The 27,164-nt window shown below is 37.9% G+C and overlaps 1 protein-coding gene across 2 annotated transcripts; it reads right to left on the bottom strand.

The window, feature by feature from the left end:
- Positions 1-1,005: 1,005 nt before the first annotated feature.
- Positions 1,006-25,240, bottom strand: wu:fy63c09 (uncharacterized protein LOC797544 homolog). Of its 2 annotated transcripts, none has more exons than XM_023292773.3 (17): positions 24,941-25,240; positions 18,222-18,258; positions 15,752-15,792; positions 14,576-14,639; positions 13,391-13,526; positions 12,045-12,207; positions 10,863-11,969; positions 10,549-10,620; positions 7,151-7,373; positions 6,422-6,710; positions 6,007-6,174; positions 5,455-5,504; positions 5,128-5,369; positions 4,713-4,747; positions 3,790-3,973; positions 3,609-3,703; positions 1,006-2,036 (listed from the first exon to the last, which is right to left on the bottom strand). In XM_023292773.3, exons 1-17 carry the CDS (start codon positions 25,029-25,031, stop codon positions 1,929-1,931), a joined length of 3,105 nt encoding a protein of 1,034 aa, XP_023148541.1. In that variant the 5' UTR covers positions 25,032-25,240; the 3' UTR covers positions 1,006-1,928. The 2 variants fall into 2 exon arrangements, with proteins under 2 accessions (XP_023148541.1, XP_023148535.1); XM_023292767.3 differs by having other exon boundaries at positions 6,007-6,177; positions 24,941-25,238.
- Between the last annotated feature and the right edge of the window lie 1,924 nt (positions 25,241-27,164).

The following is a 27,164-nucleotide window of genomic DNA, read 5'->3' as shown; positions in this document are numbered from 1 at the left end:
GAAAAACTGCAGAGACAAAAGGTGACGTTAAAGCCTTTTTTCTGTGGACGGTTACTAATCAATTTACTTCATTCTGGTTCTGCTTTTCCTCCACAGATTAAATGTTTTGAATCCTACACAGAGAGGTGATAAACTCGAATTATTTGTTGAATCTGGTCTCTTACAATCAGGAGAGCTTCGAGGAACTCTGGGGATGTTTCAGGAACCTCTGACAACTCTAAAATGGTTCCTCAAAGATCCTTATTAAAACCAGTTCCTTTAGGATTCTTTTGTAGATCTCTGCAGCCTAACTGACATGTTTAGACCTACATTTACATTTTAAGTCATTAGAACTTTAAAATGTTGTTATATTATGACTGTGTACATTGCAATATTTACACATTTAACAACAATAGTTAGCTATAAGAAACAGCTAAAAGTAACAGTTGGCTCAAAGTTACAACTAACGAGCTGAAAGTAAAATAATTGGCTAAAAGTACTCGCTAGCTAATCTAAAGCTAATTTTATCTAAAAGGAATAGCTAGGTAACTAAAAGTAATAGCTAGCTAAAAGAAACAACTAGTTAGTTAAGAGTAATAGCTAGCTAAAAGTAACAAATACTTAGCTGAAAGTAATAGCTAGCTACAAGTAACAAATAGCTAAACGTAATAGTTAGCTAAAGCTAACAGCTAAAAGTAACACCTGGTTAGCTAAAAGTCATGAATAGCTAAAAGTCACAATTTGCTCAAAATCATAGCTAACATAAATAAATAACTCTTGAGATTACATGTAAAGAGTTAGCTAAGATTACATTGTTAGCTATTTACTGACACTGAAGTAGTCGTGGCTAGTTCTCTAGGAGGTCGTTGCCAAAATGGTAAATAAATCACAGTATGTCAAATACACAGAATATTGAGGAGTAATCAGTTGCTTATTTGCCCTGAAGTAACAGGAAGAAAATTGCCATCAACTGAAAAGTTCTGTTGAGCTGCTGGATGTTTGTGGACATTTTAGAGAAAGTCAAAATTGTGAGAAAGTGTCAACGTTTTATTTGGATTAAAAAGTGGGAATGTTTGGTTACACATGAAAAGACATTTCTATCTCACACTGGTACGAAACCAGTCCAACGGGTTTTCTCTCCGACGACACTTTAAATCAGAAACAGACTGAAAAATCCAACCGCGAGGCTGTAAAGTGCAAAAATTCAGGAAAAAGCAACACAGACGCTGAGAGATTTTCTTTGCCAAACACCGACCGTCTCCAAACTCTCATTATGGAAATGTTTTGAGTCGTTGTGGACAGTTTTTGAGTAATTTTGGACAATATTCAAGGAATTCTGGAAAAAGTTTGAATTATTTCAGACAGTGTTATCGTTATTCTGGACATAAAAACATACTTTTATAAGCACGTATATTAGCTGAAGTATCTACCAGTGTTACAGGACAAAACATTTGAACAGTTAAACGTCCTAATAACGGTCCCATTTGGTTCAAACCACAACTGGTGTTTCTCTTCAGTCATAACTCACCTGGAGTTTCTACTAAAACCTGCCTCATCATCACTTTAAACCTCCTCAGATCTGGACCTCAAACTCTGCTCCTGGTGAACTAGAGTAAAGAGAAAACAAGTCTTTTAGTCACTTTTAGAACCATTGGGGAAAATGTGGAGACCAGATTCAGTCTTTCAGTTTCCATCGTAGAGCCAACAGCTTCGTGTTAAACAGTTACTGGACCATAATTAGGAAATAGAACAACGGAAGAGAATCCAGACGAATAAACCCAACAGTCAGCGAAAGGAAAAGTAAGATTCAGTCCAGCAGAAAGAATCCAACAGAACTAATCCATCCGTCAACTGCTCAAATCAAAACCTCCAATAAAGAAACCGAACCAGGTCTGTCCTCTGGACGTGTTCAAACCTCCAGAAGACACACAGAAGGTTTTATTTCCTCATCAAAGAAATGAAATGTAGTTTTTAGGCACAATGCCTCGTTTCCCTCCTACGACCCCTAAAATCCACTGATCGTCCACAGACTCCACCTGAGAGATCACATCTCCAACCTGCAGAACAACAGAGCACAGTTAGAGAACACAATGAAACACAAAGCAGCAGGAACATCTACAAGAACATCCAAAGGAACATCTAGAAACATGTACAGGAACATCTACAAAAACATCTAGGAACATCTACAGAAACATCTACAGGAACATCTAAAGGAACATCTACAAGAACATCTAGAAACATCTACAGGAACATCTACAGAAACATCTAGGAACATCTACAGGAATATCTACAGGAATATCTACAAGAACATCTACTGAAAGAGCTACAGGAACATCTAGAAACATCTACAGAAACATCTAGGAACAGCTATAGAAACATCTACAGGAACATCTACAGGAACATCTAGTAACATCTACAGGAACATCTACAGGAACATCTAGGAATATCTACAGGAACATCTGCAGGAACAACTCTAGTAACATCTAGAAACATCTACAGGAACATCTAGGAACATCTATAGAAACATCAACAGGAACATCTATAGAAACATCTACAGGAAAATCTAAAGGAACATCTACAAGAACATCTAGAAACATCTACAGGAACATCTAGGAACATCTACAGGAACATCTACAGGAACATCTACAAGAACATCTAGGAACATCTACATAAAAATCTATATAAACATCTAGGAACATCTATAGGAACATCTACAGAAACATCTACAGGAACATCTACAGGAACATCTAGAGGAACATCTACAGGGACATCTAGGAACATCTACAGAAACATCTAGGAACATCTACAGAAAAATCTATATAAACATTCACAACATCTATAGGAACATCTACAGAAACATCTACAGGAACATCTAGAGGAACATCTACAGGGACATCTAGGGACATCTAGGAACATCTACAGGAACATTTACAGGAACATCTAGAGACATCTGGGAACATCTACAGGAACATCTAGGGACATCTAGGAACATCTACAGGAACATCTAGAGGAACATCTACAGGAACATCTAGGGACATCTAGGAACAGCTACAGAAACATCTAGAGACATCTAGGAACATCTACAGGAACATCTACAGAAACATCTAGAGGAATATCTACAGTAACATCGACATAAACGGTCCCAATATTTCCCACTATGTCTTTCTGTTCGAACATCTGGAGAACTTCATGTTGGTGGTGACGTTGGAAAGGACAGAAAACCTGTGGTCCTCTGAGTTTAACCAATCAGTGTGGACAGGTTTTTGGTATTTTTGACAAGTTTCAAATCATTTTGAACAAATCTGGAGTATGTTTTGGCAAATATTAAATCCTTTAAGGCATATTTGTGTCATTTTGGAGAAGTTGGATTCTCATGGACAAATTCTGAGTCATCCTGGTGAAATTGGACAATTTGAGTCATTCTGGACAAATTCAGGACAATTTTTTTAGTTATTTTTCACAATTTTCAGGAGGATAGACAATTTTCCAGTCATTGTGGACAAGGCTAAGGACAAGTCACTTAAATTCCAGTTTTGTCCCATTTGTCTGAAGTTAAAAAATTATTTTTTCTCTTGACCAAACTAAATAACTTCTACATAAAATCTACGAAAAACAAACACTAATCAGACCTTCAATGTGAGCTCGTCCTCGCTCTCTGCCGTGAAGTCAAACAGAGCTTTAGCCTCTGCTTTAACCACCGCCTGTTGGCCTGTGATTGGCTGAGCTGGACCAGAAGAAGAGGAAGAAGCAGAGTTAGATTCCTGAGCAGACTGCTGGTGAAATATCCGTTCATGTTGTTGTGTTTTCTACCGGAGCAGGGCTGGGTGAAGGCTGCAGGGTAAAGCCCCTCTCGGCCCTCCAGTCTTCCTCTGCACCACTCTGCATCCACGTGTTCCATCACCTGGATCAGCGCCCCCTTCTGGAAGGACAGGTCCTCTGCAGTCTGACCGGGGAACTCGAACAAAGCCACGGCCCACTCTTCTGTCTGCTCACGCTGAGGAAAAAAAGGACGTAAAAGGTGAGAAATCAACACTGTGGAGACAGAAACTCACCAGGAGGTTTGATACAAGGATTATTTTATTAAATTAAACCAACCTACAGCATTAATCAGACAGAACCTGTGGAAACAGAAGGAATCGACAGGTTTTCAACTTTCTAAATGACGCTAACAGGCTACGAGGTGCAAACAGAGGCTAAGAGGTGCAAACAGAGGCTAAGAGATGCTAACAGATGCCAAGAGCTAACAGATGCCAACAGAGGTTAAGAAGTGCAAAGAGATGCTAACAGGTGCAAACAGAGGGTAAAACGTGGTAACAGGTGCTAACAGGTGCAAACACATGCTAGCAGAGGCTAAGAGGGGCTAAGAGATGCTAACAGCTGCTAACAGAGGCTAAGAGATGCTAACAGCTGCTAACAAAGGCTAAGAGGTGCTAACATGCTAACAGAGGCTAAGAGGTGCTAACAGATGCTAACAGAGGATAAGAGGTGCTAACATGCTAACAGTTGCTAAGAGGTGCTAACATGCTAACAGCTACTAAGAAGTGCTAACAGATGCTAACAGAGGCTAAAAGGTACTAACAGGTGCTTACAGAGGCTAAGAGATGGTAACAGATGCAAACAGCTGATAACATATGCTAATAGGTGCTTACAGGTGCTAACAGAGGCCAAGAGATGCTAAAAGATGCTAGTTTTGACGTTTACAAAAATCAACAGTAAGAAATGAAAACACTCACCTCAGACTGTGGAGCCTCAGAGTTGTTTGGAGCAGCTGAGGACATGAGAAAAAAGCCATCAAGATTAAATTCAAAAAGAGGATAAAGACGAGAAAACGTAACATTTTATCAGGTTTAAAACTGATGTGTGAGACAACAAAAACAAGAAAGAGAGGTTTGCATATGAGCAGAAATCTGAAATTCAGTTAAAAATCAGACTTCACAGATCAGATGCTAACAACTGCTAACAAATGCTAACAGAGACTAAGAGGAGTTAACAGATGCTAACAGGTGCTAACAGCTGCTAAAAGATGCTAACCGCTGCTAACAGCTGGTAACAGATGGTAACAGCTGGTAACAGAGGCTAGGAGGTGCCAACAGAGGCTAACAGGCACTAACAGCTGCTAACAGATGCTAACAGCATCCTCCAGCTCACCGCTGCTCTCCATTGCTCCCGTCTCCGTGGACGCCGGTGTGGTTTCCGCTGGCGACGGCTGTGGGAGGGGCTCCACCACCTCAGTGAAGTTCAGGGGGAAGATTCCGATTCGCCCGTGGATCTGGCCCCGCGCCCACTCCTGCCCAATCAGCTGCAGGAGGGCAATGACATCACCCTGAGAGAAAGTGAGCTCGTCTTCCTCCTCGCCTTCGTAGTCGAACACGGCGACACACCGAGGACCGCTGGAGACACAAAACAACACAAACACACAAAGTGGTGAGGTGGAGGCTGTGTGTGTCTGTGTTGTGTGTCTGCTGTGTTACTAACCTGACAGTAGCAGGTTCTGGCAGCTCTTTTTGCTCCACAGGCAGAATGGACTGAAGAGGAAAATATAAATGTTTAGTCTGTGCGGTTATAAACAGAGCTACTTCTGGACTCACAAACAAGTAAAACAACACAAACAAGACAGAAAAATTACAAAAACAAGACATTAATTAACAACAAGACACAAGATGATGAAAACAAGACAAAAACAGGACAAAACAACACAAAAGAGACACAAAATGCAAAAGAGACTAAACACAAAACCAAAAGAAGACAAAATGAAACAAACACGACACAAAATAACACAAACAAGACACAAAATGAAATAAACGAGACACAAAATGCTAAAAACAAAACACATATGAAATGACATCAAGTGAAATAAACGAGACACAAAACGACATAAATGAAACAAAATGACATGAGACACAGAGCAACATAAATGAGACACGTGACAATGAAGAATTACAAAATAAAAGACACAGAAGAACAAAAACAAGACGAGAACCGAGGCGAATCTTTTCTGCCCATGTCTGTTAACTCAGACTGGGTCACCTGAGAGTCTGACAAGCCGTCTAAGGCTGGCTTGGACTGGTCCTGATCCAGACCCGGTTCTGGCTGAGGGTCCAGGTCCAGGAGACACTGTGGAGGGCTGATCACAGGGGAGGAGACGGTCTGAGACTCGGAGGGACTTGGGTCGTCCAGGACGATCAGAACCTCCTGCTTCTGAGAGAAAATAAACAAAATTAAACCCAAAATAACATGATTGGATGAGACTCACACAGGAAGTAGTATGTTGGTGGAATAAAACTACGAAACTACAAGTATTTGGATAGAAAGTAGTATTTTTGTGGAATAAATCACAAATAACTACATGTACTTGGGCAGAAAGTAATATTTTGGGTGGAGTAAACCTTTAAAACTACAGGCACTTGTACAGGAAGTAGCATTTTGGGTGTTTGGGCCGTACCATGTAGCTGTTGAAGAGGGGGTGTCCAGGTTTGGGGCGTGGTGGTAGAGGCGGGCCTTTCTTTGGAGCCCGCTGCGTCTGACTGGCTGGTACAGTAGCAGAAGGCAGGGTCGTGTGAGATGGTGGAAACTGATTGGCTGGTGAGACTGAAGCGGCGGGAGCAGCTTTAGGAGGAGGGATCTGATTGGAGGATGAGGCTGAGGCTGAGCTGACGGTTGGAGGTGGCGGTCTACCAGGGATAGATTTGATTGGTGGAGGACGAAGGGGGAGGAGCTTCACACTGGAGGGACTGGAGGACAGAGAGGGAGAGTCAGGTGACCAAACAGGTGACGTTCACAATGATTTTATCATATTCAATTACATGTATTTGGATAGAAAGTATTTTAGGTGGAATAAACCTAAATTTAAGACTACATGTATTTGGACAAAATGTAGCATTTTGGGTGGAATAAAACAATAAAACTACATGAACTTAGACAGAAAGTAGTATTTTGGTGGAAGAAAACTATAAACCTACATGTACTTGAATAGAAAGTAATAATTTGGTAGAATAAAACTATCAAACTACATGTTCTTGGACAAAAAGTAGTATTTTGGTAGAATAAAACTATAAAGCTGCAGGTCAGGGAGAGTCAGGTGTCCAAGCAGGTGAAGTTCACAACTATTTTATAATTTTTTAAGGGTCAAAAAGATGTAAAAAAGGAGGATTTTCTCCAGGAAAAGTCTCACCGTGGAGGAAGAGGAGGTTCTGAGGAGGTTGGACTGCTGCTGGTTTCAGCTTTGGTTTGGACTTTCCTCAGGGCTGGAGCTGGAGCTGGAGTCTGGTTCTGGTTCGGTGTCGGGGGTTTGGTTGGTCCTGGAGGTTTGGGGGCTGGAACCGGGGCAGCAGAAGGCTTGCCTGGATCTGGTTGTGTTGGTGAGGATCCGGTGGGTTTAGGAGGCAGATTAGGAGCTATAGGTGGAGAACAGACGGCGTTAAACATTTATTCAATCAACAACAATAAAACCTGCCACCAGGAGGGTTGAAAGGCATCTGATCTTTAAATAAAAACACCAAAATTACACCATTAATCAGCCAAAAAATAAAAATACCATTAGATTTTTAACTTTAGTGAAACTTATCACGAGTGACTTTTGGTTTTATCTGGAAAATTAACCAAATGTTTCATCAAAAATCACAGTCTCCTTTAAAAATTGAATAATTCTGGGCTTTTTTCAACTTTATTCACCACAATATGAGCACGTGGTGCAATTTACTAAATTAATAATAGATAGAAAACCTTTAAAACTACATGTACTTGGACAAAAAGTAATAATTTGGTGGAATAAAACTGTAAAACTACCTTTATAATATGATTGAAATATGCTAAAATACAAATAATTAGGCTCTATGAGTCAGGTTTTATGATATAATTTTATGCAAAATAAATTTTAAAAAATACAGAAAAAAGTAATTCTATTCAAATAGTACATAATTACAGACGTTTTATAAAAACATGGATAATAAATACGTGATTATTTTAATTGCAATAAGAAACAGTCCATTTTAAAATCAAATTAAATGTGATGTAAGCTTTTTTCTAGTAACTCTGCATTAAAATTTAGAATATCTGACAGATTTTTTAAAGTTTAAAATAATTTCTTATAAAACAGCTGCAGAAACAGATCAGGTCTTCTAGTGAGCATGCTCAGTAGAAACCAAACTGTTCTGGACTTGAACAGCAGCGCCTCCTGCTGACCCTAAATAGGATCATCTGAGAACAAACAGGAAAGTTAAAGGAGGAAATTATCAGATTATTACCACTTTGTTGCTTCCCTTTCTCAGCTCTTAGTGACATGAACTCAACAACATGTTGGAGATTCGGCTCCATATTTGGAAAGAAACAATGATGATATTGCAGCAGAGTGGACAGAAAGTGGTATTTTGGTGGGAAAAAACTATAAAACTATAAATATTTGGACAGAAAGTAATATTTTGGTGGAAAAAAATTTGATCAATCTGCAACGAAATGCAAAAAAAAATATTTTTAAAAAGCTAAAATTTATGATTTCACACTTGCAAAATTTGGTTATCAGTCTCCTCAATTATTAATAATAATCAATATCAGAAATCAGCTGAGCCCTGACTTGTAAAAAAAAAAGAAATATACATTTACAGCTTATTTAAATACAGTAAAATTGTGTAGTTTTACAGTCAAATAATGTAAAAGAATGAACAACCATTTGTAACAACACAGATTATGATTAAAAGAAAGAAGAAATTATGGACAGTTTGTTTGCTTTTTGTTTTTAATGTAATTACTAATTTTAATCTGGGATTTTATTAGATATTGTCAATAATTTAACAAAACAGGGAAACTATGTAAAATCACAGTCCTTATGCAATTTTTTTTAGTGAAATAAAGGGAAATATGTGTAAAATGATATTTTTGCTGATTTAATCACAGCAAAACTGTACTAATACTATTTGGAAAGGCACTGAATTTATATGTGAATATTATTTGAAGTTTAGTCTGCTTTTTTTTTTACATAGTTCATGTGTAAAATTTTGTTTGAGATTAAACAAGTTAATCTGTAATTTATTAAAAAAAGATCTGAGAAAGAAATGCACTTTTTCAACTTTCAACATACATAATTATGCTTGAAAAACAGCAAATATCAGTAAAATAATTACATTTTTGCTGATTTTATTACAGTAAAACAATATAAAAGATAAAGAACTTATCTTTTTTTAAGTGGGAACTATTTATAGGTTTACTAGATATTGATTGTATTTTTTAAAAAATTGTGGAATTCTGTTAAATCACATTTTAAAAAAACATTCATCAGTCCTTAATATACATAATTTTTCTGTCAAATAAAGACAAATATGTGTATAATAATGATATTTTTGCTTATTTAAATACAGTAAAATTGTAATTTTACTGTCAAACTGCTTGTAAAAGCACTGAATTTTTAAATAAATATTATTTACTCTTTTAGTCAGGTGTAAAATTATAATTTAGTCTGTGAATTAACTAGTTATTGTCTGTAATTTATTTTTAAAAAAGATCTGTGAGATAAAATAAATCTACTCTTTTCCAACTCTTTACATAAAATTTCTTTAAAAAAACAAAAAAAAAACAGCAAATATCAGTTAAATAATTAGATTTTTGCTCATTTTATTACAGTAAAACAATATAAAAGATAAAGAACTTATCTTTTTTAAGTGGGAATTATTTATAGGTTTACTAGATATTGATTGTATTTTAATAAAACTGTGAAACGCTGTAAAATAACATTAAAAAAAATCCATCAGTCCTTAATATACATAATTTTTCTGTCAAATAAAGACCAATGTGTGTAAAATAATGATATTTTTGCTGATTTAAATACAGTAAAATAGTATTTCTACTGTCAAACTGTAAAAGCACTGAATTTTGATGTGGATCTTATTTATTGTTTTAGTCACATGTAAAATAATAATTTAGTCTGTGATTTAACTAGTTATTATCTGTAACTTATTTACAAAAGGAAGATCTGTAAGATTACAGTTCAAAGAAATGGACTTTTTCCACTCTGAACATACAGATTTTGTCTTTAAAAACAGCAAATGTCGCAAAATAATTCGATTTTTGCTGATTTAAATACAGTAAAAAGATAAAAAATTATTTTTTTAAGTGGGAAATATTGATAGGATTACTAGATATTGATTGCATTTTAATATAATCTGTAAAATAACAGCAGATTATGATTAAAAACTGCTAAAAATGTAGATTTTTTTGCCACAGATCCGGTGCTGCACAGACAGAGAGCCTTTATATTCTACAGAATAATCTGCTGTTACACAACCGAAGCTGTGAAACGTAAAAACCAGACGAACGCCAAGAACCGGCTGCTGGTTTAGTTCGTTTAAAATGTCGTTAATCTGCTGCATCAGACTCAACAACACTGGAGGCTTTTTCCTCCTCACACAATCGCTGCTTCTCTCCACCCAGATCCAATAACACGGCTGCAGTCGCACACAAACACTGGAAATCTCTTCACATGTTTGCATATTTCTGCCACACAACAAACCGGCTCCATGCAACAATCGCTGCTTTGTGCTGCAGCTTCATGCAGCTCCGTGTTCGCAGTCTTTGTCTTACCGCTGGATCTGCGGGCCAAGTTCAGGGAGGACGGTTTGGTCGGGACCAAGGGACGAACGCTGCCGGCTTTAACTGGAACAAATCACAAGAAAACAGGAAGAGTCAGTTTAGACGACAAACATGAATAAAGAATCACGGAGCTGATTTCAGTTTAGACCTGATTATAAAACTTTAACCCTCAGAGTTTTATTTGGTGTCCAGTTTCAGGTTCATTAAATATAAAATCATCTAAAATCTAACCTGGGAGGCCACCAAGACACCTACGACTCCTCTGAAAGGAGTTACGAGAAAATTAAAGCCACCCACAGACTCACCGGTTTGGTTTGTTGTGTTCTGCGTCGCTTCTGTTCCAGCCGTTGTTTCGCTCTGCGCTCCACCTCCAACCTCCACGGAGGGTCTGGGGGGCAGAGTCGGGGTTGTGTGTCCGTCTGCGGTGCTCCTCTCTGGGGGTGGAGCTCCAACGCTGGCCCTGGGAGCCACTGGTGGTCTGGGAGGGACCCTGGAGTCACTGAGGGAGGAGGAGAGTTTGGGTAGAGGAGGCCTCGGGGCAGGAACCGGGCCAGGTGACGGGGATTCAGGGACCGACGGGGGTTTTGGACTGATGGAGGGTTTGTCGGGGGTCCTGCAGGTCTGAGGTTCTGAACCTGGACCCGGTCTGGAGGTTAGATCTGCAGACGGGGTTTCAGTCTGGTCTTCTCCTGGTTCTGCTGTTGGTCCCCCGTCCTCCCAGAACACCATGCTGGAGGGTTTCGGACCGTGTGGGTAGTGTTTGGGTTTGGGGGCGATGGCGGGCGGACCCGGTTTGGCCGGTTGCCCCTGGAGACGAGGCCGAGGTCGAGGCTCAGGTCTCTTAGCGAAGCCGTCAACAGTCTGAGCGTCTCCTTCAGCCGCCTGCTGCTGCTCGAAAGCTTGTATCCTCGCCCTCAGAGTCGCCATGTCCTCCTCCTCCTCGTCCTCGCTCTCTGATTGGCCGAGGCTGCTGCTGTCGCTACGGCGATCAGGGAAGCCCCAGTCGTCGGAACTGAAGGCGTCCAGCAGCTCCTGGAGATACTTTCCTTGACTCACGTCTTGGTTGGAGCCGTCGGTTGAAGCGCGGGACGCTAACGTGGCCAAACCGTCCTCACGCAGCTTCACCAGGGTCTGAACTTTGACCTCACTGCTGATTGGCTGGATTCCGAGCTTAGAGCGGGGGCGTGGCTTCGGACGCTCCGATGGATGATCCCATTGGTCGGTCTGAGCAGCGGAGGAGGAGGTAAGAGGAGAGCAGAAGTCAGAGAGAAGATCACAGCTTCCTAGTTCCACAGCGTCACCTTCAGCAGAGCTCGGCGCTGATTGGCTCGCAGCGACAGTGATGTCATCAAGGTGAGATGACTTCAGAGGTTGGGGGAGGGGCGGTCTGGCAGGTCTGACTGGTCTTCTTACTGCAGGTTCAGGATTTACTCAGTTATTTACCAACAAAACTTTAAAATATTAATAAAACTCTGAATGAGTCTGACCTGGAGAGTTGTGAGGATCAGCAGATGAAGATCCAGAGTCGGTCTGCGTGGCGATGGTCGTCGTAGAAACTGGACGAGATGGTGCCGAAGAGGACGAAGAGGAGGGGAGGGGAACCTGCTCCTGAGATTTCTCCCTGATCACCTCCTCATAGGACGGAGGAGGCTGAAAGAATCGACCAGGAGGCAAAGAAATGATGGAAAAGTTCATTAAAAAGTGATAAATCTGGATCCTCTAATCAAGGGGCTGAAATTCTAAAAATATTCAAGGTATGCTACGAAAATGAGATACAAAATGACACACGAGACAAAAATAACAAAAATGATACACGAAACAACAAAAAAAGGGTTAGGGTTAGAAAAAAACGACAAAAATGAGACACAAAATGATATAATTGAGACAAAATGTTAAAGATGAAACAAAATGACAAATGAGACACAAAGTTACACAAATGAGACAAAAAAACAAGAAAAATGACACACAAAGTTACATAATTCTGACACAAAAGGTTAAAAACGAAACAAAACGACTTAAATGAGACACAAAATGACACAAACAAGACAAAAACAACAAAAAACGAGACACAAGACAACAAAATGTGACACCAAACAACAACAAAATGGTGAAGGTTTGAAAAAACAACAAAAATGAGACAAAATGACATGATTGAGACAAAAACTAGACACAAATGAGACAAAAAAATTACTAAAAACAATAAAAAGGAGACAGAAAAACAATGAAAATTAGATACAAAATTACATTACTGAAACACAAAATGTTCAAAATGAGACAAAAGGACTTCAATAAGATACAAAATGACACAAACGAGACAAAAACGAGACACAAAACAACAAAACGACACAAAACAACAAAAAAATACAACAAAACAGAAATGAGACAGAAAAACAACGAAAATGAAATATAAAATGACATAATCGAGACACTAAAGGTTCAAAACGGGATAGTTACACACAAGACAAAAACAATACAAAAAAACGACAAAAATGAGATACAAAATGACACAATTGAGACACAAAAGGCTCAAAACGGGACAAAAAAGCATAAACTGATTGACAGAATAGTGTCCAAAAGACACATTAAACACCCAACACACTCCTCATAGGACGGATCAATCAGGAGGAAAAGAAACGAAGGAAAAGTTCTTTAAAAAGTGATAAATCTGGTCCTCCTCTGTGGACTTAAAGGACCTGGAACTCTGTAAACATTCTTAGTATGAAGGTAGAACTTTGCTTCATTAAATAAAGTTCCTGCAGATGAAGAACCAGCTGGTTCTAGTAAAGCCTCAGTGAGGGGACGTTGTGAACCTCGTGTCACCTGAGCAGCTCACCTGTATGGACGGAGGGATGGTGGGTCCCCAGATCTGTGCAGCAGGAGGAGGAGGAGGTGGGAATCCCCCAGAAGCCCCAGGGAACCAGGAAGTGGAGGCCAGTGGCTCTGCTGATAGGATGGTGATCTCTGGTCGCCTGGCAACACAACACAAGTTAATATAAACAGACAAAACTGGGAGACAGCAGGAGGCTCTGATGTGACGGAAAACATCAAAATTACACCATTTATCTGCAAGAAAATGTGAAAACAGAAAGAACTGTCTGATTTTCAGCTTTGATAGTCCTTAAATGAGACACAAGCAAGACCAAAACTACAAAAATGAGACACAAAACAACAAAAAATAGACAGAAAACAACCAAACTGAGATACAAAACGACATAACCGAGACACAAAATGTTCAAAACAAGACAAAATTACTTAAATGAGACATAAAATAATACAAATGAGACAAAAACAACAAAATTAGACCTAAAACAACAAAATCCAAAAAGCAACAAAAATGAGAGAAAAACAACAAAAATGAGATACAGAATGACATAATTGAGGCACAAAAGTTTAAAAATCTGACAGAATGACTTAAGTGACACAAATAAGACAAAAACAACAAAAATGAAATATGAAACAACAACATGTGACACAAAATTGCATAATCGAGACACAAAATGTTCAAAACAAGACAAAATGACTTAAATGAGACAAAATGACACAAATGAGACACAAAACAAAGGGATTAGGGTTAGAAAAAACTAAAATGAGACAAAAACAACTGAAAATGAGATACAAAATTACATAATTGAAACACAAAATGTTCAAAATGGGACAACATGACTTCAATAAGATATGAAGACACAAATGAGATAAAAGCGAGACACAAAACAACAAAAAAATACAACAAACAATGAGAATGAGATACAAAATTACATAATCGAGACACAAAAGGTTAAAGACAAGACAAAATGACTTAAATGAGACAAAAACAACAAAATAGAGACACAGAACAATTGAAAGGAGACAAACTGTCTCAGAGTTTGAAGATATATTGTAGTGAAAAATGAGCCCACAGTGAGAAAAAAATGGACCCAGAAACTGAAGTTTGGAGTTCAGAGAGTTAAACTGAAGAGAGAGAGAGGAGGACATAGATCCCATTAAAACAGAGGCAGGAGGTTTTATTCTACTGTCTTACCTCCTCTCTCTGTCTCTGTCTCGATCTCTGGGAGTCTCAGACAGAGACGTCGACCTGGTGGAAGCTGAAAACAGACCAGAAATAACAGTTACATAAAACTAGAATATGTTTAAACTAGACTGCAACTCAAACCAATCAGAAGGAATCACAGTCTTTGTCGATATCACATCTGACAGAATAAAACCAGGACTCTTTGTTTAGATTTCCTGTTTTCTGTGGAACGACAATGAAGAGCTGCAAGGATGCAAAATCACCAAAAAAAGACACAAAATCCAAACGAAAACATGCAAAATCACCTGAAAAAGAAGCTAAATCGCCACAAAGAGTTAAAACCACCACAAAAAGAAGCTAAATCCAGCCGGAAAGAAAAATAATTTAACATAAAAAGACACAAAATGATGCAAAATCACCACAAAAAACATGAAAAATCATCACAGAAAGACATACAATCACCACAAAGATGAAAAATCACATCAAAAAAATGCTAATTCCCCACAATCGTAGCAAAATCGCAGAAAAGGCAGAAAACCTCCAAATAAAGGTAAAAAATCACCACAGAAAAATGAGAAAAAAAATCACCACAAAAACAAATTTAACATAAAAAGACACAACATTATGCAAAATCACAATAAAAAAATTACAATTTCACATGAAAAAACTCGTGCTGGTCAGGTTAACATGTTATTAACATGTTATTCCTCATGTGAAGTCTGGAGATGATGGGTGTCTCCTCTAAAGGCCTGAACACGTCGGCTATAGAACCTGTTGGTGTCGTAGAGACGTTTTAAAGCTTCATAAGAGGAAAACAAACCAACAGCTGGTTAAAGTGGAGGAGCTGCTGGGTTTTATTAAACCATTACAGGTCAAAATACAGATTTCACATTTTTAAAGGCTCATTTTCCTGCTCTGGTAGACTTACTTCCACAGTTTGGACTCAAAACAGTTTAACTTTGTGTGTTTTTAGGACAAAACTGTGACGTTAAAATGATTAAAGTTGTTCAACCTCCTTCTAAAGCATTAGAGATATTCGTTTTAGTCAGTAAAAATCATTTCCCTGTGACAGTTTTTTTTGTTTTCCATCTTTCCTGAATGTTTATTCTGTAGTTTGTGTGCTGAGTGTTTCAGTTCTCTGATCAGATCTAACCTTGGATGAGGATAAATACAATAAATACTCACTCCTCTTGATGGCGGCTCTGATGGATGACAGAGGTCCTTGGCTGCAGAGACAGAAGGAAAAAGGAAACCATGAGTCACTTTATTTCACCTCCTCCCTCCATAAAACTCTCTGTTTTCCACCGATCCGCCCAGTTCAGCCCCAGAGCTCCATCTAGCTCCACGTTCACACAGTTCAACGTTCAGAGTCTGACTGTAGGACAACAGCTGCACTCTTCAGTGTCAAAACAGACTTATACAAAGAAATAACTGGAAATATAAAATGTAAAAAATAGGTGACATCATCAGTGACTCAGCTAATTAAACACAGTAATCAGTATTAATGGATAGAACTATACCATGAAGACTAAAGAACACTCTGAGAAACTCTGAAAAGATTATAGAAAAGCATCACACAGAGAACGATACAAGAACATTTCTAAGTTACTGAATATCTCTTGGAGTCCAGTTAAATCCAGCATCAGGAAATGGAACTGATATGGAACATGTGGAGATATGACTAGAGCAGGACGTCCTCAAGAACTGAGTGACTGAACAAGTAAGTAGCAAAGGAGGCCAGCAAGACACCTAAGACTCCTCTGAAGGAGATACTAGAAAGAGATTGATGCTCAAAGTTGGTCATAGAAAATAATAAAGAGAAACCAGGTTTAGTGTTTATATTGTGTCATCTGGAGTGGATGTAAAACTGATCTGGTTGCAGTTAGGGATGGGGCCGATCCGATCCAGATACCAACGTAATTCAGGTTGGATCAGAGATTTCCCATCCATGATCCATGTCTGTGCTTTAATTCTGTTCATCACAACATGTTGAATGTATGCATGTATGTCCCAAAAGGCAACTTGAGGGAAGGAAAAGATCGGAAAAGGACATCAGAATAACAGGAAATCTTGTTAACAGGAAAAATCCCATCCTGAAAACAAATATGCAACTGTGAAGGTACGTGTCCACTAGACGCGTTTTTCCGCATGTAAACATACAGCGTCTGAAATTCGCCCGAACGGTGGGCGGTCACTAGTGGTCACTACTGGTCACATGACAGCTATCAGCTTGACAGTCCGGTAGATGCGTTGAACCAACATGGCGGCTTGGTGACAAACTTCCTCTTTTATTACAGAAAAACTTCAGTGAAAAGTATTTCTGAAAGCATTTGAGGCGAGAAATAAACTGTGCAGCAGCTGAATCTGTCCTCGTTTTAGGTCACCAACGGCTAGTTTAGACATTTAATGAAAGTTTCGCGATGCCTGGGATTTCCACACGCCGCATCGAATTTAGACCAGCAGTGACCCGTTAGTGACCGTCCACCATGTGGGCGATTTTCAGATGCAATGTGGAAAAAACATCTAGTGGACAGGTACCTTCAGGGTTTCAAATTGACACAATATTTATTAAATCCAAGACAGATACATACAGAGGGTAAACTTCTCTAACACTACCCCTCTCCAGATAAAATACAGAGGCCTGCTTCATCTGATCAGCACAAATTAAGTATGCTGGCTCTTGTAGCATCCACAAATCAATATCATACTTGCCTGTAGAGAGGAGTTTATTACAGCCTCATAAAATCAACAATAATGATAATAATAATAATAATAATAATATTAAATCAAACAGAGCTCTGGTATCGGAACAGTATCAGCAGATATCCAAATTCAGGTACTGGCATCAGATCTGAAGTGAAGAAATGTGGATCGGTGTATCCCTAGTTTCCATTTTTATCAGAATTTAAATGTGTTTTTCAGCTCTGATTAAAATCAGCTGATTCTGGTGAACTTCTCCCAGATTTTTCCCGTCTAAATAGAAAAGCAGATGTTTGTGAGCAGGTTAGGACTTGCCCAGATGTTTCCTTAGCTCTGCTGCTACAGAGCTGCTAACCATCAACAGACCATGACTCATCGCTGACGCTGCACAAACTCAGCTGGAAAAAACCTCCTGAACCTCCGTCCATCCACTGATCCACCAACTAAACATCATTAACGACTGTCAGAGGGGTTGGTTTCACAAATGGTTCTTTTTGAGGATATTCTTTGTTTAAGTCAGTATAGATGTAATGTTGTTTTTCTGTTTGGTAAATGTTGCTGCAGGTGTTTTAGTTCCTCCATTACATCAGTCTGAGGTGTAAAGGTTCAACAGGTAAACACTGAAGGAAACCACAAATAAACAGATTTTATCTCTACATGTGGCAGCCTGTACACTGTAAAAATAATGTTTATTGAGAGATTTTAACTGGCATTTTTTTAAAAACAATTTAAAGTGTAGTTTTATTGATGATAATTTCACCTAAATTAATATCGTGTTTGTGTTTAAATCATTTAAAAATGTCATTATTTTACAGATATTTGCTGTTATTTTCACAGTTTATACAGCTATTTTGGATGTTGCAGTATTGCACCATTCTTAAATACACCACATTTTCACAGGATGTCTTTCCGTAGTTTTCTCGGCCAAACTATCGGAAGAAGATAAAGGTGGTACCTGTGGCGATGCTCCGGTTTACGTCTGTCAGGACGACCTGGAAGACAAACAGACGGACATTAATAAAAACGTTCTTCAGCCCTCAGTGACTCAGCTGGAACCAACGGTCCGATGACAACAGATCAGAGACGTCACTAATGAACTGCAGGCAGTGTTTAAATCCAGTGTTTAAATCCAGTGTTTCCAACTAATTTAGGTAAAAATCTGAGGCATTTTCAAAACTATACCATCATTTAGGACAGTTCTTGAGTCATTTTGTTCAGTTTTTGAGACATTTTTGGACAGTTTCTGAGCAATTTTGTACAGTTTTTGAACCATTTTGTACAGTTTGAGTCATTTAGTACAGTTTTTGAGCCATTTTGAATGATTTTGTAACTCATTTTGGTCAAAATCTGAGGTATTTTCAACAGTATACCATCATTTTGTATATTTTTTGAGTCATTTTGTATGGTTTTTGAGTCCTTTTTGTACAGTTTTTGAGTCATTTTGGACAGCATTTGAGTAATTTTGAATGAGTTTGTAACTCATTTTGGTCAAAATCTGAGGTATTTTCAAGAGTATACCATCAATAGGTACAGTTTTTGTGTCATTTTGTACAGTTTCTGGGTTATTTTTGTACAATTTTTGACCAATTTTTGACAGTTTGAGTCATTTTGTACAGTTTTTGAGTAATTTTGTGCAGTTTGAGTAACTTTGTGCAGTTTTTGAGTCATTTTGGAGAATTTTTGTGACATTTTGACAGTTTTTGTAAATTAAATTTTCATTTCTTCTGCTTTGTGTCATCCTGTGTCATACTGACAGAAGACATCTTGGAGTTTTCTCTCCATTATTGTTGTGTTTCCATAGAGGTTCAGGATTTTATATTGCAATGAAAAATGAAACATAGTGATGTAAATCAGTAATAATAGAGAGGAAAAATCAGCCGGAGTAAATGAAAAAGACAGAATCTGCTGATCAGTTCAGGTTAATCCTCGGCCAGTCAAAAAAACAAACCAATCCGAACTATTAGACTGAATATTTTGAAGGTTTCATTTGGTTTAGTGACTAAAAGTTTCCGGTTCGGTTGTAAAATAAAAATAAAGAGTCACAAAGAAAACAGCGCCCCCTAGAGGAACTATGTGACGACAGTTAAATGGAAAAGGATGCCAGCGTCTCCTTGCTGCTGCGCTGATGGAAAAATAAAGCAAACGGCTGAAAAACAAAGAGGAGGTCGACTCACACATCTTCAAATGAATCCTATCAGCAGCTTCTACCTCTGGACAAAGAATCTGACAGAAAATGAAGGAAAAAGCAAAGAAAGAAAAGCAGAGTTTTCCTCTATCAAGTGGATTTTCCAGCATCCTACCTCCTCTCCTCTGCTTCTCCAGCTCAAAACCAGGTGAGCTTCGAGTCACAAACGCTAAACCTTGACTGTAAAGTTTGTTTTCTTTCTTTCTTTCCTTCTATTCCAGAGGTTAGAGTCTTTTCTCTGCTGTCCGACTCGTCTTTTCCTCGACTTTCTCTCACCGGACCGCCCGTCTGCTCTGGCCTGCGTCCTGATTGGCAGAGAGCATCCAGGAAGTGGGGTTGCGATTGGCTGCCGAGGGATTTTGCTGCAGTCATCAGAGTTTTAACACTTCCAGATGTTTGTTCAGCAGCTGGATGAGCAGATCTCATCTGTTGGTTTCTGGTTTTACTCGAGGAGGTCGAGGAAACAGATTCAGGGTTCAGGTCAGAACTAGGAAGATTACACCTCCTGGAAGCTGTTAAATGCAGTATTTTAAAGGTCATTTAGTGTCTATTTGTGGTCATTTTGCATCATTTTGTAGTCTTTTCTTTTCTGTTTGTGGTGACCTTGTGTCTTTTGTGGTACATAAACCTCTTATAATGGATATTTCACCACTATAATAGTAGTCTTTTGTTGATAATTTGTCTTTTGGAGTAATTTTAAATTTTTCTGGTGATTTTGTTTCTTCAACGGTCATTTCTCTACTGTGGGGGTTTTACATCTTTTAGAGGTCATTTTGCGGTGATTTTGTGTCAATTTGTGGTGATTTTGTGTCATTTTGTGGTGATTTTCTGTCATTTTGTGGTGATTTCTCTTCTTTTGTGGTGATTTCTCTTCCTTTTGTGGTGATTTTGTGTCATTTTGTAGTGACTGTCTTTGAGGTGATTTTGTGTCTTTGTGATGATTTTGTGTCTTTTTATGGTGATTTTGTGTCTTTTGTGGTGATTTTGTGTCTTCTTGCAGTGACTTTTCGTCTTCTGTGATGATTTCACATCTTTTGTGGGGGTTTTGCTTCTTTTAGAGGTCATTTTATGCCTTTTTGTAGTGATTTTGCATCATTTTTTGTTAATTTCTCCTCTTGTCTAGTTTTGATTTTGTATGTTTTTATAGTGATTATGTGTCTTTTGTGGTGATTTTGCATAATTTTGTGGTCATTTCTCCTCTTTTTGTAGTGATTTCACCACACATTTTTGGGAATTTTATGGGGAATTCGCATCTTTGGTAGAAAATTCTGATTTTTATAGTTATTTTAAATCTTTTTCACTTTTCTAGTGAAATCAAAGAACAGACTGATAGGAGGTCATAATCATACGATTTCTGAAGACACAAATGAACAGTTCTGTGAGAGATTTTACAGGAATACTACAAATATCACAGTATTTATAAATAATATTAGCTACCACAAAGACTTTAAATGAGCAAAAAGAGAAGCAGAACAACCACAAAGACACACAAAATGACGACAAACACACCGAAAAGAGCTACAAAAATACAAAGAATGCCATAAACAGCTGCAGGAAAGAGTAAACCTGTGAACTAACAGGTTTTTAGAGTATTTCTCAGAGCTCAGGAGAAGCTGGAACAAACAGCAGAGTGAAGACGCCATAGAAATGAAGAACAGATTTCCTCCAGGAATGCTGTTAACTAACTCTAGTTTAGTTCCAGAGAATGAGCTCATTTCGACTCCAAATGTTCTCTAACTCATTTAGAAATTCAAATTCTGCTCTGATATCTGAACCAGGCAAGATGAAAACTGACCTCAGATCATCACATGATCTCTGGCGTGCTAACCTGAGGTCTGACAGCTTCACAGGATGAACTGATCTCACTAATTATGACACTGATTAGACAGAAACCAGGAGTCTGAAGCTGGTTTTACACCTTTACATTATGAGAGACATTTTGGACAATTTTTGAACCATTTTGGACCATTTTTGAGTAATTTTGTGCAATTTTTGAGTCATTTTGTGCAGTTTTTAAGCCATTCTGTGCAGTTTTTGAGCCATTTTGGACAGTTTTTTAGTCATTTTGGGTTTTTTTTTTTTTTTTTTTTAAATACGTTTTGGTCTGTTTTTAAGTTGCTGTTATAATTTTTATTTTTCTTACAGTCAAAATGCAAATAATACATTTTAAATAATACTTTATTTAAATATATAAAATATTTAAATGTAATATTTTAATATTTTATTTATTTATTTTAAATAATATTTTCTGTGATTTTTAAAGGAGGTAAAAGCTATAAAATAAAACTTTCTAATATTTATTATTATTTGATTTTGAACAGACACAATTTCTCTCTGAAATAGCAGCAAATTGTAAAATAATCACATTTTTAAATGATTTAAACACAGTCAAACACAATAGTAATTTAGGTGAAATTATCAATCAAACTTGCGACAACATTTAAATATTTAAAGCCTGTTTGGTAAATTAAGATTTTTTTCCTGGGATTTTACCAGATATCATCTGTAAATTAACAAAGCAGGGAAAACCTATAAAATAATTTATTCCTCAATATGGATTTTTTTTCTTTCAAATCAATACATAAATATCTGTACAATGTATATATATATATATATATATATATATATATATATATATATATATTTAGAGAATTAAAATACAGTCAAACACTGGAAATTTATAGTAAAATGATCTAAAAAAAATAATTTAAAAAATAGAGATTTTTGATGTGGATTTTTTTTTTTTAAAACTGTCAACCTGTAAATTATTTTTTAAATTATTTTTTCGATGGTTTTAGTAAATAAAACAACAGCAAACTGTCCCATAAATTACAGACAAACGTTTTTCTTTCCAGTGCAGGCTGCCGTCTACCTGCATGATTCTACTTTTTCCTCTCATCAGCAGAAATCTGTGTCCTAAACACCTCCTTGGTGCTGAAGTGTCTCTTTTTAAACACCAGCAGCAGCTCAGCCGCTTGAATTTAACCTAGTTTAGGTCCTAAAACTAAAACAAACAATGTCCAATCTGTCCAAATTGAAGGACAAACAAATATTATACAGATATAATAAAACACAAGGTGCTTTACAAAATTAAAACAATCTGTCTTTTTGGTTGTTATACGTCTCTATGTGCTCTGAGGTCAGTCTGAGTCTTTGTCTTTTTAGTTATTATTTTCACCCCTTTTAGTGGTCATTTTGTGCCTTTTTGTGGTGATTTCTTCTTTTTTTGTGACGTCTTTTGAGGCACATTCACCTCTTTTTGTGGTAAAGTTACATAATTTTGTAGTAATTTTACATTTTTCTGTGGTGATTTTGCACCTTTTTAAGGTGATTTCACCTCAAATTTTTGGGAACTTTATGGGGAGTTTTGTGTCTTTTGTAGAAAATTCAGATTTTTAGAGTTGTTTTTAACTCTTTTGGCACTTTTCTAGAGAAATCAACAGCTGTAAAGATATTAAACCGGTCTGAAACCGTGTGAAGGCTTCTGTGGAATCAGTCTGCTGCTGGTCGAGTCCAGACGTGTTGGATTAAAACACGTTTCAGGCTGCATTTCCACACGGATGTAAGAACTTTGACCCAAATAATTACGTTGATACGACATTTTATGGCTTCAGGTTTGAGCGGACGACGCCCACGTTCACTCTGCTGCACTTTTACAATCATTTGCATGTGTTTGTGCACGTGAGGGAGGAAGTTAGTGACGAAAACTCACTCCAGTATTCCTCTGATTAAATAACAGGTGCATAAAATATAACAAAAATGTAATAAAAGAAACTCCACATGCCTGTTTTGTCCATCTAAGAATTCAAGAATGTGAAATATTTAGTTCATGATCAGAAAAGCAACAGAAATCTAGCAAATATTCACATTTCTGAAGGAGGAACCTGTGAATTTTCAGTATTTTCTGTCAGCTAAGCAGCTCCAAAGCCTCAGAAACACCTCATCACCGACTTGAAATAGAAACGTACGTCATTAAAGTTGATCTTAAGCTGCTAGTTTAACGTCTGAAGCCAGTAATTTTCTGGTGTTTTTAGTCAGACTTTACAGTTCATACCCACGAGGAACTAAATTTATCAGTCCTGTGAGAGATTTTACACAAATACTACAAATATCACAGTATTTGGGAGCTAAAAGAAGGAATCTGTACACAGAAATACCGAAACATACTGCAGATAAATAACATGAACAAACACAAAGACTTCAGGATAAATGTACAGGAACCACAGAGACACACAAAATGACAACAAAAACACTTGATAGAGCTAAGGAGACACACAAAAACACACCTAAAAGATGAACAAAATAACTTAGACTCTAAAATACCATAAAGAGGTGTGTTTCAACCACTATGACACACAAAACGACCACAAATACACTCAAAACAACTAAATCAAGACAGAAAATGCCTCTAAAAAGGCCCAAAACCACCAAAAAAGACTCAAAATGACCACAAAGAAATTCAAAACAAAAACAAGGACATACAAACAACTACAAAGACACTCAAAACAAAATACATAAAGACACAAAACATCACAACTGAAACAAAATGACAAAAGAGCAATGGATGACAACCACAAAGACACACAAAACCACTACAAACACACTCAAAACAACTAAATCGAGACACAAAATGCCCCTAAAAAGGCCCACAACAACCAAAAAAAGACTGAAAACGACCACAAAGAGACACAAAACAACCACAGAGACACAAAACAACAACAAAGGCACTCAAAACAAAATACATAAAGACACAAAACATCACAAATGACACAAAATGACAACAGACCAATGGATGACAACCACAAAAACACACAAAGCGACTACAAATACACTCAAAACAAGTAAAAATATACACAAAATGTCCCCAAAGAGGGACACACACACACAACAATAACATACAAAACCACAAACAAGATGGATAACAACTACAAGTGACTATAAAAACTGGTACTAAATGACACTAAATTCACACAAAAAGGCACAAAACAACCACATGGGCACACAAAACTATTACAAATAGACTCAAAACAAATACATAAAGACACACAATGTCCCCAAACAACCACAAAGAGTCCCAAAATACCAACAAAGACATGTGACATGAAGCAAAAACACACCAAGGACACACAAAACAATGCCCAAGACTCAAAATAACCATGAAGGGATGTTTAACAACCACCGAGACATACAAATTAACCACAAACACACTCAGAACAACCACACAGATACAAAATGTCCCACAAGAGGAGGAAAACAACAAAAAAAGCAACACAAAAACAACCAGAAACCCTGACAACCAGAGAGTTTAACAATAACAGAATTAAAGGTATTTATCAGCATTCAACAGTTTAACTAACAGTTTAAACCCCCTTTAAACCGGGACAGCTTCTGTTTAACACACATTTAGAAACTGGGACTCAACCAGCCGGGTTGTGTTGTGGTTAAATCCTGCTGTAAACTGGTCAAACTGGTTCAACTGGTGTCGTTACCTCCGGAGCTGCTCGGCGGTCTCCTGACCACCGGTTCCCGGGCGTCTCTCGGCATGTTGTCGTCGTCCTGCTCGGCCCGGGCCTCGGCCATGTCTGTGTCCGTGTATCGATGCTTCTCTCCCGGTGTGTCGGTGCTCCGTCACGGCGGAGACATGGTTCTCCTCCTCCCGGTCGGAACAACTTCTCCCACAAACTCCGTCGGAGCCCGAAATGGCCGCCTGTGTTCGGACAGCTCTTCGGCGCTGCTCGTCTGTTCGGGTTTGTCCGGGTTTGTTCGGGTTTCGGCTCAACTTTCTGCTTCCCCGTTCACAAACTCACCAAACACAGCAGCACGCGCTGCGGCGGCGGCGTGACGTCACCGGCTGGGAAAAATAAAACAGAAAAGAAATGAAAAGAAGAAAAGGGAAAATGAATTAAATTGAAAGAAATGTATAGATAATAAATGAAATGGAAAAAGAAATACAGGAAGAGAAAATAAAAAAGGAAAAAGAAAGGAAAAATGAAGAGAAAAAGTAAAGAGATTAAATGAAAAGCATAAAGGAAAAGAAACTAGAAGAAAAAAGAAAGACTAAAAGTAAAAAAGAAAACTGAAGAAAAGAAATGAAAAAGAAAAGAAAAAAGAAAACAAAAAGGGAAGAGAAAAAGAAAAGAAATTAAACTAAAACTAAAGAAATGTAAAGAAAGGACATTAAGAAAAAAGGGAAAAAAGAAAAAGAAAGTTAAATTGAAAGACAAAAATGAAAAAAGAAGAGAAAATATATACACTGGAAAACATTTTAAGACAGTTAAACTGAAACAATTGGACAAATGACATTATTTTGTTGGATGTAACTTAGAAAAATGTTACTAATAAGTTGACACTAAATTGGCAAAATGTATTTATGATTATGCAAGAAGAAAAAACATGTACGTCTTCAACTAATAAAAGTGCACATTTTTACAGATTATTGCAATTCAACAGGTGTAGTTTTTTTTTTTTTTTTTAAAAGTCTGTCCCCTTGAGATGGACCAGTGACCCTGCTGCCTTTAAAAATGTCAGAGTTCCCATCGCCCTCTTTTCACATGATCTCGATTCTGACAATTGCCGAACACATGGAACTTCTGTCTATCCTGAAGGGAAAACTTTGGGATTTTTGAACCTGGGCTGTATTTAGGGTTGTCCTGGGGTGAAACTGAATGATAGGAACCAAAATCAGGCTGATCCATGCTGTATTCACTGAGTTTCATTTTGCCTGAAGCCAAAAGTAAGTTTGAACGTGGAATTCATAGTTTATTTCTGAAGAAATGGCTGAATATTTAGACGATTCTGAATACTTTGATGTAGTATTTGAATTTGATTTGTGGATTCTCTCCATAATGTTGTCAAATACTTCCAATAATATGAGTAACAAAACAAACACCCGAGTATTACAACAGCATGGCTGGCTGAAACTCTGCAGCCTGTTGCCCCCCTCCCTGTCCCTCTCTTCTTCTGTTGCAGCTTCTCATCAGTTCAAATACATAATATAGGCCATCAAATTCAAATACCTCATCCAACTGTTCAAAATCTTCTAATATTCAGCCATCACTTCAGAAACAAATTACAAGTTTCTGTGTCTGTAGCTCCACACACACACACACTCCCCTGCTTCAAATGACAGACTACATAACAGGATGTAAACGAGGGCAAGAAGCGGCGTCAGGTAGATAAAAAGGTAGAATTTGTCTCCATAATGTTGTCAGATACTTATTATAACAATCTGAGCTGGTTAGTAACAAAATAAACACTTTTACTGACATACTTTTGATGCAAGAAAGATCCCCACACAACCCCATTCAAACTTAGTTTAGTTCCTATCACTGAGTTGCAGAACTGGTGTCAGGCTTGCTCCAAGCAGGCACTAGGTAGGGCTTTCCATCTCCCCCTCCCTTTCTGTGTTTTACAGGTGTGCTGGCATGTCGGCTGCGGTGACAGGTGGAAACAATTGCAATCAGCAGCAGTGGAGCGGGAGCAGGTGGAGCTGGACCAATCAGAAGCCCTCCTCTCTACAATAAAGTCTGACTCTACTCATCATTCCATGCGGGACTGTGAAAGACCCTCAGTCAGTCATTGCAGTGTTTGTTCTGCCAACAGAATCTGAAAGACTTTTTAGTAACATTTGTCTTTGTTCCTCCTAGTTTGGATTTCGCCAGGGCCAGATCTACTGGGGTGGCATAGGGTGGTAACTGCCACCCCGAGAAGATG

This window comes from Amphiprion ocellaris, chromosome 23 (assembly GCF_022539595.1).
Source record: "Amphiprion ocellaris isolate individual 3 ecotype Okinawa chromosome 23, ASM2253959v1, whole genome shotgun sequence".
Classification (NCBI taxonomy): domain Eukaryota; kingdom Metazoa; phylum Chordata; class Actinopteri; family Pomacentridae; genus Amphiprion; species Amphiprion ocellaris.
Note: the sequence above shows the minus strand (reverse complement) of the source record. Positions and strands in the feature narration are given on the sequence as shown.

Bases quoted from the DNA above. Each gene is read 5' to 3' on its own strand.
- wu:fy63c09 (XM_023292767.3), bottom strand. From the start codon at position 25,031: ATGGCCGAGGCCCGGGCCGAGCAGGACGACGACAACATGCCGAGAGAC. The intron at 18,259-24,940 runs GTAACGACACCA...TTTGTCTTCCAG, and splicing joins ACCGCCGAGCAGCTCCGGAG to GTCGTCCTGACAGACGTAAA. The intron at 6,711-7,150 runs GTGAGACTTTTC...TCTGTCCTCCAG, and splicing joins GAACCTCCTCTTCCTCCACG to TCCCTCCAGTGTGAAGCTCC.